Source organism: Miscanthus floridulus, chromosome 8 (assembly GCF_019320115.1).
Source record: "Miscanthus floridulus cultivar M001 chromosome 8, ASM1932011v1, whole genome shotgun sequence".
NCBI lineage: Eukaryota > Viridiplantae > Streptophyta > Magnoliopsida > Poales > Poaceae > Miscanthus > Miscanthus floridulus.
In genome coordinates this window covers 137,363,803-137,379,423 of record NC_089587.1, presented here as the reverse complement: position 1 = coordinate 137,379,423, position 15,621 = coordinate 137,363,803, and the positions used below count along the sequence as shown (strand labels likewise).

The window sequence follows — 15,621 nt, the reverse complement described above, 5'->3', positions numbered from 1 at the left end:
ATGTTCTCTAAGCTTCTGCAACACCAATCTCAAATGTCCTTCATGTTCTTCTTCATTCTTAGAATACACTAGTATGTCATCAATGAACATGACGACAAACTTATCAAGGTACTCCATGAACACTTTGTTCATCAGATACATGAAGTAAGCAGGTGCATTTGTCAGACCAAAAGACATGACTGTGAACTCATACAGTCCATATCGAGTCACAAAGGCGGTCTTGAGGATGTCAGTACGCCTTATCCTCAATTGATGGTATCTAGATCGAAGGTCGATCTTGGAAAACACACAAGCCCCTTTCAATTGGTCAAATAGATCATCAATTCTAGGTAGTGGGTACTTGTTCTTAATTGTGACCTCATTAAGTGACCTGTAGTCTATGCACATCCTTTGTGTACCATCCTTCTTTTCTACAAACAGTACTGGTGCACCTCAAGGTGATGAACTAGGTTGGACATAAACCTTGTCTAACAATTCCCTTAATTGTTTCTTAAGTTCTGCTAATTCATTCACTCCCATTCTATAGGGTCTCTTAGCTATGGGTGCAGTTCCAGGTAAATGTTCAATTATAAACTCAATGTCTTGGTCAGGTGGCATACCTGGCAATTCCTCAGGGAAGACATCCAGGTACTCATTTACTATCCTTATATCTTCTAAGGTTGTGCCCTCCAACTGATTAACCCAGCAGATTTCTGCAGCTGACTGAGTTGCCACATACACCACTTCTTCTCTAGATAAAGTGATAAGATTCACAGAACTATTACCACAATTAATAACTGCTTTCTGCAACCTTAGCCAATCCATACCCAAGATGACATTGATACCGGTGGAATTTATGACTACAAGATTTGCTTGAAATTCTACCCCCCTTATGATGAGACTAGCAGCTAAGCATATCCACTCTACTTTCATTACCCCACCCAGTGAGCTTACTAACATGTGTTTCTTCATAACACTTACTGGAATACCATACTTCTTTATGAATGTATATGTTATGAAGGAATGCGAAGCACCAGAACCAAAAAGTACTGTAGCTGAGTCTGAGTTGACCGGAAACGTACCGATCACCACATCCGATGCCTCCTGAGCTGTTTCAGCAGTAACATGATTCACCTTTCCCTGAACATAGTTCTGCTGTGAGTTAGCCATCTCCTTGGGACATCTATTGGAGTAATGTCCTGGCTCTCCACAATTGAAGCATTTGTTGTCATTAACTGCATTTGGTGCTTTTGGTGTGCCATTCCTCTACAGAGCATTAGGGCATTATTCCTCACTAGTACATTGTTGGGCTGCTGCTAGTGCTGAGCTGGTGCCATATACTGCTGCTGGTTGTGGTTGGGACCTGTCTAACCTTGATAGCGTTGCTGAGGTTGAGCTTGTTGAGGGTTGGTATGGAAGCGAGAGTTGCTCCTGGATTGCTGTCCTTGAAATTTCCTCTTTTTGTCCTCCATCTGGCGGCGCTTGTTCTCAATCACTAAAGCTTTGTCCACCAACTGCTGGAAGTTAGCAAAGGTATGAGACAACAGCTAGTACTGGAGACCATCATTCAAGCCCTCCATAAATAGCTCCTGCCTCTTTCCATCCTCGTCTACCTCAGTAGGTGCATACCATGACAATTGTATAAACTTATCACGATATTCAGCAACAGTCATGCTCCCCTGCTTGAGAGCCAAGAACTCCTTCTTCAGCTTCATCAGTCCTGTAGGTACGTGGTGAGTACGAAAGGCACTGTGGAACTTAGCCCAAGTGATGGGATTAGCTTTGGTACGGCCGAAGCGGAATGAGTCCCACCAATCCTGTGCAGCTCCCTGCAACTGTCCAGAAGCATACAAAACCTTCTCCCTATCATCACATTGGGCAATCTTCAGTTGCCTCTCAATGGCACGTAGCCAATCATCAGCTTGGAGTGGGTCGGCAAAGTGCTTGAATACAGGTGGGTGTCCTTTCAGGAACTCTCCCCTCTTATCTCTGACATGAGGGGGTGCATTCCCATTCCCTTGCCCCATGTTCTGCATGTTCTGGGCCATCTGTTGAAGCAACTGGGTCTGCATCATTATCAGCTGCTCCATGGTGACTGGGGGTGGTGGCGGCGGTTCCTCGCCTCCCTGGTTGTTCCTCCTGGTGTTCACCATCTATAGGTGCATCATATAAGTCTCACATGTCCAAGCATATAACTCTTACAAGATACTGGTGTAACAAGAGTAGGTGTAGACAAGAGATATATGTAGGGTATGCAAGAAGATATTTGTTCTGAACTTTTCCAGCGAGTTGGATAACAGCTGTGCTGTAAAATGAGCATATCTCACTCTCTCTTTATCATATGATTGCGTATTTTATCTTTCTGGAAAGCTTATGAAATTATCTACAACTTTTGTTTAGAACACTTTTTCAGATTCTTACGTTTACTTAGTCAAATACAAATGATAAGCTGTACTGTTCCAGAATTCTGACAGCACAGAAACCTCAACTTACAACAGCTGTATCTCACAATTTATAATAGCTATTGAGGTGATTCTAGAGACAAAGAAAGATGTTGAAGCCTACTTATCTCCATAAAAATTTCATGATCTTTGAACATCTAGATTACGAGATACGGACTGATAAAAACACACTGCTCCGAATGATACAGAATGGACAGCATGATAAAACGAAACCCAACTATTTATTCATAATATCCTTAAACCTTAACCTTAACTAAATGACCGTGGACATGCCCACAAGTCATCACAATCATATCAAAGATCCAAATCAAACATTATTAATAATGATAAACATCCAACCATGCAACTAACACTTGTCCAACCATTAAAAGAAAGAAACTAAATACTCTCTCGCGTAGCTACACGTGCTTATTACATATTTTTAAGATTCTCCTATGGGTACGGGTCGATGTTGCTGCTGGTACTAGGGTCTCCAGACTCTCCTCTGGTCCTCGGAGGTGACTGAGCGGGTACTCCTAAATCTTCCACGTCTAGACCTCCTAGCTGCTGCTTCAGTGTAGCATGCTCACAAGCCAGCTGCATGTAGGCCCTCCCCATGACATCGAGCTCATCCGGGGCCTGATCCAAGTCAGTGTGGGTCTCAGCCAAGCACAATAGGGTAGGCATTAGCCTCAGGTTTGCCTCTCCAAGTGGTGCAGTGATGTTGCACGTAGACTGTCCGCTCCGACGGCGGGGAAGATAGCGATCATCCTCCCAGGCAATGTCGTGGAAGTGATGGTTGCGGTTGACCATCAATGCCTATCGAGCTGCATCCCTGATGACGGCCGCTCGTGTGAGCCGTGCAGTGGTGGCACGGTGGATGTAGCGCACCCGAGTCCCCTCTCGGATGTACACTTCTGTCTCCCAGAAGTCGGTGTAGTCAGGGTGGGTCCAATGCTCCGTCCTGTACTGAATAGTGCCTCCGGTGTGGTAGCGATGCACAAGTGCAAAAAGCCTAGGGTGGTAGTAGCCATCACCCTCCAAGTCGTAGTGGATCTCTGCAGTCCATCCCTAAGCCAACAGTGCATTATGATCATCATCATTGTCATCACCCCCATCGTCTCCACTGTCTCCATCGTCTCCACCATCTCCACCGTCTCCACCATCTCCACCATCATCACCTCCATCAGCATCAGAATCATCAGAACCATCTCCATCATCGGGGTCACTAGCTCCCTCCTGGCCACCTTGTTCCTGCACTACCTTGGGATCTTCCTCAGACTCCTCTATCTTAATGGGTCCCTCGAACATGGGTCCCTCTTTTGTTTCTTCATCCATTGGATCCTCCAACAAGTCCTCTAGAGGTTCCCCCATGGGCACCTCCACAGGTGGTTCCTCCTGTTGGTTCCTTAGAGCCTCCACAAGATGTGCCAGGACATGCTTGCCCAAAGTGAACCTGGTCCTCCTAGTGGGCATTAGGATGGTCCTCTTGCATGGGGTCTGCTTGGTACGGGCCATCTACAAGAATGAAAAGGTTGAGTATTAGAACAAAATAATTTTTGGCAATAGATAAAGAATAGAATATAAGCAAAAATTTTATAGCAAAGTAAAAGTAGTAAAATAAAGACAATGAAATCCTAGAAACGTCCATTTCTATCTAGGTTGTTTGTCCTACAGTCAGTTATAGCTTTGATACCAATTTGTCGCACCTAATTTTGCAAAGCAAAACCAAGTACTCATATATGTGCGCCCAGGATGTCCAAACACACACATATATCACAAATTGCAATAGTATCAAAGTAAAGTACTTATTACATCGCATATCTCATCATAAAGTTAATACAAAGTTTGCCTGAAGGCGATATTATTACAATCACAGCGGAATAACTAGCCCAAATGCCATAGGGACTCCAACTGGTGAACGTCTCCCTAATAGTCCTGGACATCCTCCGAAAACTCTTCATATCCATTATCTGTTACCCATCCGGGATTTTCATTGGATGTAAAGCAAGTGTAAGCTCACCATGCTTAGCAAGTATATCAAAGGGATCTATGAGGCTCAAAAAGGCTTGACACTGTTTGACTGCGGTTTGTAATTTTAGTTGATCAAATTTTAGCATCATGAATTACTACTTTAATGAATAGTCCCAATTCCCAAGTGGTATTAAAGTATCATCAAGTTTTATCTCAATTCCCAACCATCCATCATCCACAGTAACCACTAATCTCGAAGGATCCAGACCGCTCGTATCTATGAGCACGGCTATTATAATAGGTTAATTATTTCTGTAGAAATTGTACATCTTTACCCACCGAGCCATAATTCCCAATGTCGGGGTTCGCAAGACCCACTACACCTCTTCCTAGGAAGTGTGGCAGAGTTTCACAATGAAACCCTTAGCTAGTTGCACTAACAGGTCGTAGCTACAAAGGAATGGCACGCGTGGGCATCGCAGCACGATGCACACCCTAACAGAAAAAGGAAAGATACCCTCTTACCCCCTACTGGAGCTACATATGAGCTAGTACAATCTAGATAATAGGTTAAAGTCAGAGCCATGTGACACTCGGGGTTGTACGGTCCCTCCTAGGTTGCCGCTTCAGGATTAAGTCCTTATGGAGAACCATAGAGTACTCAACCCCGTACTCTAGCCCCCTAACTGTAGCTAAAAAGTTCCATTTTATCACATTGCATTTAGCCTTTAATCATGTTTAACAATTACTTCATGTTAAGCACTGCAGCATCTATCCAAAATGCCTACCCAATAACCCCAGGTATCAAGGATATGTGGTACAAGAATCATCTAGGTAAAGTCCATAAAGGCAATTCAAATTAAACACATGCATGAATGTATGTGGTAGTAGTTCATAGGTAACAAAGGGCGTTTGGTACACTTGCCTTCCTCAAAGTCGTCCTGGGAGTACTGCTGATCCTGCTGGGGGTCCTCAGTCACCTCAAATGGCTCACCCTCTAATCGTGATCCAATCATCAATCAAGCATCATTCTAATCATTACATGCATACAAGATAGACTTCCATTAGAGCAGTACACCAAATAGTGAAAACATAAGTTGAAAAGTTTACAAAACTATTCTATGCATTGCTATGAACACATGAGCGAAAGAATCACTCAAATCGGACTTAAAACGTGAAAGTTATGCATGAAATAAGGTTCAGTGGCATTTCTATAAATAATTGAACTCAAATTTGAATTAAAACAATTAAAATCTTAATTTAAATGAATTTGAGACTGGGCATACTATTTCTAGAAACAACAGGGACTTGAACGAATAAAAATAGGGCTGATTTGTATTTATTTTGAACTAAATTGGACTGCGGGTTGATTCTACAAAAATAGGAGGGCTTAACTGCAAAATAGGCGCTGCTGGACTGTGGGTTGACTCGGCTACTGACCAGGCTGACGTGTGGTGGCCGAGGATTGGTGCGGTGCACCACGCGGCTTGGTGGACTGGCTGACGCAGCGTCTGTGGACCATATCCACGGGTCCACGGTGGACAGGAATCTAAATCCAACCGCTATTCTAATCTGGGCCGTTCATCGTGAAACTAACGACGTAGGGCGCACGGGAGTATCTACGGCGGCTGCTCAGTCCTGCCGGTGAGGATGCCATGGCTGGCGGCATCGGGTGCTTGTAGATACGGAGTTCTAGCGTGCTTTTTGAGGAACAGAGAACACCGGGAGGTCGAGTAGCTCACAGTGATTCGTCTAGAGGTGGTTGCGGCATCCGGGGAGGCTCGGTAGGAGCGGTCGATGGCGGTAGCGATCTGGAGAGAGAGTGGGAGGGTGCGGTGAGGTTGAATCCAAGGAAAACAAGACCACAACATGAATTAGATGATACCTACTGCTTCAGGGGGGGACACGGTAGAGGTCCTAGACACGTCGGCATCGAGTTTTGTGCTCGGGAGGAGTTAGCTGGCGACAGTGAGATGTTGGACACAGGCAGACGAATGGGGAGAAAATGGGGGCTCGGCTAGAGCTTTATAGGCGAGCAAGGCGCGGTGGATGGAAGGCGAGCGGGGCACGGGATTCTAGTCGCTTTCCTTGTGTGGGCGCTGATGGCCTTCCATCGGGTGTGCGCCATCGATAGAAGCAAGAAAGGAAAGGGAGCGCGGGGAAGGAAGGAAGGAAGACGACGGTGTGTGGGTGGCTGACAGGCGGGCTAGCATTGCAGCAGGGTGAAGGAAGAGAACAGCAGGCGCTGAAGGCCGAAGTGCTGAGTTGGGCCGCGTGAAGCAGCAGCTGGCGGGCCACGTTGGTGGGCTACCGAGCAGATCAGGCCGAGCAGAGCGGGCGCTTGCGCAAGACACGCCGAAGCAGGGGGGAAAAAGGAGAGAAGGGAGGGGGAGTTTAGCTGGACCGCCAGCAATGGGCCGATGCTGAGCAAGTCAAGCTAGGAAGGGGGAGGAAGAAGGCCGGGCCGGTTCTAGAGTTGGGCCAGAATGGAAGTAGGTGAATTCTTTCCAAAATCAAATCTTTTTCCAAATCTATTTCCTCCATTTCCATTTTTAAGCCAAATTCAAATAAGATTTGAATCCAATTTCAAATCATCTAGCCCTACACTCAATCAAAAACCATATGATTCAGCATGAATGCAACAAACAAGTTTCTAAACTTATAGTTTATTTTATTTATACAATATTTATTATTCGGCCTAAGTTAGAAATACCTATAAAATGTATTAAAAGGGCAAGAATTTAATTGCTAATTTGTAGTAGAATTTTGGGTGTTATAGCAGAGGTGCGTTCGATCGACGCCCATTACGTCGAGCGTCTTTGCGTACATGATGTTGAGGCCGCTGCCTCCATCCATCAAAACTTTGGTGAGGCGCTTTGGGCCGATGATCGGGTCGACCACAAGCAGATACCTTCCCAAGTTTGGGAAGGCGTTTGGATGGTCGGTCTGATCAAAGGTTATGGTGGACTCCAACCATCGGAGAAAGGGAGGTGTGGCCGGTTGGGCCATGTAGACTTGGCGGCGTGTGGCCTTCTGATGACATTTGGAGTCATAGGCCATTAATCCCCCGAAGATCATGAGGCAGCCATTTGGCATTGGAAAGCTATCGTCCTTCTCCTCGACGTCATCCATAGCGGGGGTAGTTTCCTTCCCCTGCTCCCCTTTGTTGGAGCCTCCAGACAAACTTCCGCATGAGGCTGCAGTCCTTGAGCGGATGCTTTATGGGGAAGGCATGGTTCGGGCATGACCCTTGAGCATTTTCTCGAAGTGGTTTAGAGCGCCCTTCATAGGCTTTTGACCACCCTTGTGGTCAGCAGCAGCCATGAGTGGGTCCTCGCACCATTGCTTCTTATTTTTTCTTTTGGCAGAATGATTGGAGGTGCCTTCACCGGCACCCTCGTCCCACCTTGCCTTACCCTCGAGGTGATCAAAGATTGCTTCAACCGCCTCTTCTCCTAAGGCATGGCTGGTGGCGATGTCCAAGAGCTCCTTGGTGGTCCACAGGCCCTTGTGTCCTAGCTTATGAACCAAGGACTCGTAGGTCATCCCAGACAGGAAGGCTCCTATCATGTCAGCGTCGGCGACATTGGGGAGCTCATTGCACTGCCAGGAGAAGCATTGGATGTACCCATGAAGGGTCTCACCAGCCTTCTAGCTATAGTTCTTGAGGTCCCATGGGTTCCTAGGGTGTTTGTACGTGCCCTAGAAGTGTCCCACAAAGATCTCCTTCAGATCCGCCCAACTCTAGATTGCATTGGACGACAAGTGTTCCAACCATGCCCGAGCCGAATCGGCCAAGAATAGTGGAAGGTTGCAGATAATGAAGTCATCATCATATGCACCACTGGCTTGATAGGCAAGCCAATAGCCTTCAAGCCAAAGCTTGGGGTTTGTCTCCCCGGAGTACTTAGGGATATTAGTAGGTGGTCGATACCTTGGTGGGAATGTAGTGTTGAGGATGTGCCAGCTGAAGGCCTGATGCCCTAGGAGGCCAGGGCTTAGGCTTCGGTCCTCGCTGCTATTGTAGCGTCCATTGTGTTGAGGATGTTAGCCGTGGCAGGCTCCTTCCCTCAGGTCGCTGTAGGTGCGTCTACGGGTGTCAAGGGTGCTGCGGGCATCGTGGTTGTGGCCAAGACATTGATGTACCAGGATTGCAGCGCGCTGCCCGTCGCCTCACAGTGCTTGGTGGACTGATGCGTCTATGGTAGGGTGCACCGAGGGTGTATGCTAGCTAGAGTCGGGCTTGTGTCCCCGAGACAACGAGCTCTTCGCCTGCTGCGCTGCCACATGCTCAAGTAGTGTGCAAATTTCGCGGTGGACCCAACGATCCTCGGGCATCACGGCTTCTGGAAGGCCATGAAGTAGGGCCATTACGGCAGCGATGTTCTGGCTTGCCCAAACAAAGTGAGGAAGGGTTTCACCATCAATGATGATCCTTCGGTTTACATCGTGGGCCATGGTGCGTGCGAGCCCACCATCTCCACGGTGCTTGATCTCCTCATCGACCTCCATGTACTCCTGAACAAGCTATTGTCTGGCCTCATCTATTTCCCACTTTTAGGCTCTCAGCTACTCTACCCCTATGTGAGGTGGGGCCATTGTTGCCCTCTCAGTTACACCGCTGAGGTTGCCTACCGGGGTAGTCTCCTCTGTGCTTTCGACATGTCCCTTGGAGGTTTCTGCCATGAAACATTCTCAGGAGGGATGATGGCTCCCCCTACCGGAGTCAGAGCCAGAGTCCAACCCTAGCCCCTCTGCGAGGAGGCCATGGAGGGATTCCATAACGCTTTCGATCATCCCTACGAACTCATTGTTCGCGAGGGACAAGATCGTGCACTGTGCCACAAGGTGGCTAATGATCACTGTGGCATTGCAGAGACCGAATAGAAGCACCATTGGGGCACTCCATGCAGAGTGTTCTGGAGAGAGGGTGAGGTGGCGTGAGTCCTCCCTGGATGGTTGTGGTCCAATGGAGATGCTAGGCTCGCGCTCAAGCCTCCTATAGTTGAAGTTGACGGGGAGGGGGGAGACTAGATGGTGGCGTGGGTCAGCGCCAACTCTCCTCCTAGTGTGACGATGAAGTCTAGGTCATCAAAACACATGTGCGTGCCTGGGACCCAACTGATTGCATGGTTAGCCATCCAAGGCCTGATTTGGAACACACAAAGACCCCTACCTGGCATCCCAACTGTCAGTGTCTCAAACAAACACCGGCTAGTAAATTTATAATTGTTGCGCGTTTGGCCTGGATGGTGCACTAAAGGACACAAGATTTATACTGGTTTAGGCTGAATGTCCCTATGTCTAGTCTATAGCTGTTCATGTTATTAGTACCAAAAAAGGTTTGTAGTAGGAGGTACAAACAGTCGAGAGAGGGAGAGGTCCTAGGTCTCTAATGGAATGGTCAAAAAGGATGCCAAGAGCTCGGTCGCTGCTCGGCTGTATGCGTGATGTGTTGTGTATGTTGAACTGATCTATCAAAAGTTGGTCCATTTAGTGGGGGGCCCTACCCTCTCTTTTATAGACCAAGGGGGAGCAGGGGTTATAAATGGGACAAAGAGCAAAATGCCAAAGGTATTGAAGGTCCTTTGAGGGAGTCGGGTCCTCCTTTTTCCCTATGCCTACCCTGCTTAACACGACAGGCTGTGTCAGAGGTGTCATGTTCGCTGATCTTCATAGGCCATGCCCTGGCCTCATTTAGCAAGTGGGTGTGTCCCATCCTACGCCGATGGATGATGCGGCATGCCAGAGAGCCGAGCTGTGACCCCTTGAGGGGTAACAGGGGAAGTGACCATACATCCATCACTATAGATGATGTGATTTCTATCTTGGACCATAGTGGCCGTCATATGCCTGTGTTAGTATCCATGCCCGAGGACTGAAGGCGGTGCCTACTACACCGTGGGACAAAAGTCGGCGCCTACAACACTATTTAGGCACTATTACATCAAAAAGGGCTTAAAGCGCCCGTCCCATCATATCCTGATGGTACCTTCCTATAGCCATGCAGGGTATGGTCCTCGGTACTACGTTTGACTTAAATGTCCTATCGTGCCCTATGCTTGTCATCATGAAGGAGCAAGGTGTTATCATCGGGCGAGGTGAAGCCCATCCTCGGACGTCGGGCGAGGTGGAGCCAGCCCTCGAGGGTCGGGCGAGGTGGAGCCCGCCCTCGGACATTGGGCGAGGTGGAGCCAGCCCTTAGCCATCGGGCGAGGCAGGACCAATCTTCCATCGTTTGGGCAAGAAGCGTAGTAGTGTTCTTGTCTGACTGGAAGTGTCAACGTTCGATGGTTATTAGTCCCACCTTATCAGGTACCCCGATATTAGGTCCCCGACAATTGGTGAGACCAAAAGACATCACTAGGTACTCATACAACCCATACCTAGTAAAAAAAGCTGTCTTTGGTATATCATGTGGTCTGATCTTGATCTGATGATAGCCTGATCGAAGGTCAATCTTCGAGAACACCTTAGCACCAGCTAGTTGATCGAACAAAGTATCTATGTGGGGCAACGGATACTTGTTCTTAACTGTTACCGTACCGCATTAAGAGGGTGATAATCCACGCACATCCGCAGAGTACCATCCTTCTTCTTCACAAAAATGGCTGGGCCACCCCATGGTGAAGAACTAGGATGAATGAAACCTTTTTCCATTAACTCTTCCAGCTGCTTCTTCATCTCAACCAATTCCCTTGGAGCCATGCGGTATGGGCGTCGAGAGATAGGAGCAGTACCTGGCTCTAGCTCAATGGAGAATTCCACCTGTCTGCCCAGTGGCAACCCAGGAAGATCTTTAGGAAAAACATCCAGGAACTCACATACCTTAGGGATGGGGGTAAGATCAGGAGAGGCTTCAACATGGGCAGCAACAGGTAAGACTACCTCTAAGGGTACAAGCAGAGACATCCTATCCTCAGAAGAAGGAAGCAGTAACTTGACACTTCTCCATTTCAAATCCAAGACTACCCCATACACCCGCAACTAGTTCAATCCAAGAATAGCATCAATGCCTTGCCCAGGCATTACCATGAACTATAGGCAGTAAGTGTGGGTGGCTAATACCAAGCTTACTATGTCTGTTTGGGTATTGATGAATATTTACGAACCCGTTGTACAGATTCTATAGGCATACGGTATAGCCATAAGTGGTAAGTTGTGCCGATCTACAAATCCCATGCTCATAAAGGAATGTGATGCACCAGAATCGAACAACACATAGGCTGGATGGGAATCGATGGTAAACATACTAGCCATCACCGGTTCCTACTGCAATATCTGCTCAGCATTTATGAAATTCACCTGTCCAGACCGACTGGGCACCTTTCTCTTGATCATGGTCCATTTGACTAGCCTAGAGTTCGCTGATGGTTGAGCAGACTGAGCTAGCTAGTTCTAGGGACACTCCTGAGCTGGCCATCTTTGCCGCACTTGAAGCAAGCACCAGGCTTGTTTCCAAATCCCTGGCGAGGTGGGACCTACTATCCCTAAGGCTGCTAAGGCTGCACTTGCTGAGTGGGTGCATGGTACTATGTGCAAGAAGTCTGAGAAGTCTACTAGGGCTACCGAAATGATGGCCCGCCTGATGATTGATAGGCCCCCACTGGACAACCTATACCTTTTGAGTATGAGGGTGGTTGGAAGACCCCGCAGCCACTTGCTTCCTCTTCCACTCTGCCTGGGAATCCTGCTGCAAGCCCTCCATGGTGATGGCAACATTCATTAGTGCCTTGAAGGTCTGATAGTTCTCTATGTACAGTTTCTCCTGAAGGATATAAGAGAGGCCACGAAAGAAGCAATCCTTCTTCTTCTTGTCAGTGTCCACATGAATGCCAACATACTAGGACAAGTGATTGAACTTATTAACATAATCCATCACTATCATACTCCCATGGCGCAGCTCTTGGAACTCAGTCAGCTTTCGGTTGATGACACTGGCAGGAATATAGAACTCTCTAAATGCTGTGGTGAACTCCTGCTAGGTTGCTAGATGATCTGGCTGCTGCATGGCATGGAAAGTATCCCACCATGCACTTGTGGACCCCAATAGTTGCTGCGCTGCAAAGTGCACTTTCTGCTCGTCGACCACGTTGAGCAACAGAAACTTCTGCTCTAGAATGCGAAGCCAGTGCTCCGCATCTAGGGGCTCATCTGTCAATGTGAAAGTGGGCGGGTGGGTCTTGAGGAAATCATGGTAAGAGGAGGGTCCCTTAGGACAATGGGCACCACCCCTATTCCCACCATTGCCCCCATGGCCTCAGCAGGCGAAGCCCGTGACAGCTTGTGCCATGATTTCCATGGCATGGGCTAACTCTCGGTGAGCTGCCAATAGCTCCACCATCATCTCTACATGAGTCATTGGAGGCGGTGGTGGTGGAGGAGGAGGGGCCAGAAGTGGAGCCCCATGGCTCTCCCTGTTGTGCTCATGGGCCTAGTCACTCTCGCCTTGGCCATCGCCAAGACTGTGAGCCACCCTGGCACTGGTCACTACAAGGATTTGACACTTATAGCACCACTTGTTTCTGCAACACCACACATTTGGTTGCAATATTTGGTTCTATGGCAACCAACGTCATAATTGGTAGCGGTATATGGGCCTTATGGCCATCAAAATTGTGTGTTGCATTAGTCATAATCTTCGTTGCAAGACATAGGCGCTAATGCCACGATGGAAAAGGTGGTTGCGAATATGGGTGCCTATTGCCACAACTAATGTTGAGTTGTGATAATACTTATGTTGCGTTGCAATAGCTAGGTGTTGTTGCCACTGTTGTAAAGTTGGTTGCAAGTAGTTGTACATATGACAATGAAGTAATTGTGTTGTGTTAACTTTGAGCTGCGTTGCGATAGATCAGATCTATATTGCATCGAAGAAATGATTAGTTGCAAGTAGTTGTGAATAAAGCCATGATGAAACTTTGTTGCCTTAATCTTACCCTACGTTGCAATAGATTTTATTATATTGCAACCAAAAAGTCATTTGTTGCATCTGTTGATGTTCTATTGCCACCAACTCTATACTTGGCTATATTGCAGTACATGTCGTTGCAAGAAGAGTGCTATTGCCATTAAAATTTGTCCATGGACGTTACTTATCATGCACGTGAGCCAAAAGCAAAGGATTAGACCAACCTACCATCCTAAAGTTAAAATAGTAAATAAAAAATAAAAAACAGGAAAAAATCACAGCATACGTTGGCGGCGCAGCCAACCCAGCAGCAACACCTAGTGGCACCAAGTGCGTGCCCATGGTAGGTCGACATGATTTTGGCTGGCTTAGTAGCATTGGGACATGGTTAGCTCTTGGCCCATACAACAAGTATTTCTAGGAGAAAAATGGGAAAAAAGAGAACTCACAAGCAAGACAATGATTCAAACCCTCGCCCATGCATAAAACCACTAAGGCACCCCTACTGGGCTACGATTCAAACCCTTAGCCCTACACACTAATCAGAACAACAAAACACATAAACAAATGAAACCTATGTCACTGTAATCAGCAAGATGAGATCGACACAAATAGAGTAGCATTTCTCCATTTTTTAATTAGAATATATAAGGTAAATGCAACATGTGCAGATCACTGTGGATGCAGGAAAGCACTATGAATGCAAAACGGTGCCAACAGATGAGGTGTTTGTCCTGTCCATAACAATATTGCACAGCTCATGAACAAAGCCTTAATTAAAACAAAAAACTGAGCAGCTGATGAACCAAGCCTTCAATTAACAAAAATATCACACCAACACACACACATATATGCCGTAACAATATTTGAGTACAATATTTCACAGCTCAGGATCCAAGCCTTAAATCAAACAAAAATTTGCGTAGCTCTTGAACCAAGCCTTCAGCTAAAAAACCGCACCAATACATATAGAATCACATTTATGTAAAAAAACTCATAATCCTATCCTTGGCCTAAAGAGTTGACAGGTGCAACATGTCCATCATCGATGTAGGTGTCATCATTATCATCAACTAAGTCTTCATCATCTGGTTCTGGCACAGGTATAGCTTTTTTAATGATGCTGGCATCTCCGGTCACTCTTTGGAGGTCGTTCCTTGTCCAATTTGTCAACTCTTCATGTTGGCTAGAAATGGTCATGGTCTCCACACCGACATCGAGTGAGTCAATGTCAATCTGTCCTTGCTGTTTGGTATCTTCAGATTCTGGCATGGAAAACAAAGTCCTAGGCTTTATTCTAACAACACTGCTCTAGTTTGATTTATTTGCGCATTTGACATAAAAAACCTGCTCAACTTGAGTCGTCAGAACATAAGGATCATTTACATATCGACAACGAGTTGTATCGATATCTATAATCCCATATTGATCCTTACTGTAACCTCTACTTTTGTTCTTAATAGCGGCAGGAACGTCGTACCAATCACACTCAAACAATATGACTTCTTTTTTCACCAGGAAAATCTAGTGTGATTATCTTTTTAAGGACACCGTACCAATCCAGATTGCCTGTAATATCATCACCCTTCACTAAAACTCTAGAATTTTGTGTACTGAAGCTAACCTCTATAGAAGCCGTTCAAAAAAGAAAATCATGGATGAAGCATCTGCTAAAAACATGAGCCATGTAATGAGGACCCTGAGAAAGGGCATATAGCTCCTCACTAATCTTCTGTTCTGCATAAACTACCTTCATCTGCACCCAATTCAAATAAATAAATAAGACAATTGCTATATACTTTTTACATGTATAAGACAACATTACTCACCTTATGTTCAAACCAACCAACAAAATGCTCCCTGTGTCGCTTATCAACGCCGTGTGCGCTAGTTCTTCTCATTAGCTCCTTATGCTCACTATATATTATTGGTTGGATCCAACGGATTACATTAGTGTAACAGTAATCAGGAGTACTATTATGTTCTTACTTATCTACTATGAAAAAATACAAAAACACAAAAAGGTGGTAGTAACAGCTTACTTAATCCATGGAATTGCTTCATCACAGTTTGATAATATATAGTGACGCATCCGCAGCATGTCAGATCTAGAAATAGGCTCAAGTTTGCAGCCTTTCTTACTATAGTGGATGCTCCCAAATATGCTATGCCCAGCCGGTGGTTCATTCACTGTGCTCCTCTCATGACGCGCTGGGCGATCTAGCTTCGTGTCAATATCTTCTAGGAAGCGAGAGCAGAATGTCATGCACTCCTCTGAGATATATCCCTCCGCTATCGAACCTTCTAGATGTGCCT

At 46.4% G+C, this 15,621-nt stretch overlaps 1 protein-coding gene across 1 annotated transcript; it reads right to left on the bottom strand.

Moving 5' to 3' along the window:
• Positions 1–3,491: 3,491 nt before the first annotated feature.
• LOC136469914 (uncharacterized) lies at positions 3,492–3,896 on the bottom strand. Its single transcript, XM_066467931.1, has one exon. The coding sequence runs from the start codon at positions 3,894–3,896 to the stop codon at positions 3,492–3,494; it is 405 nt and encodes a 134-aa protein (XP_066324028.1).
• Between the last annotated feature and the right edge of the window lie 11,725 nt (positions 3,897–15,621).

Bases quoted from the DNA above. Each gene is read 5' to 3' on its own strand.
- LOC136469914 (XM_066467931.1), bottom strand. From the start codon at position 3,896: ATGCCCACTAGGAGGACCAGGTTCACTTTGGGCAAGCATGTCCTGGCA.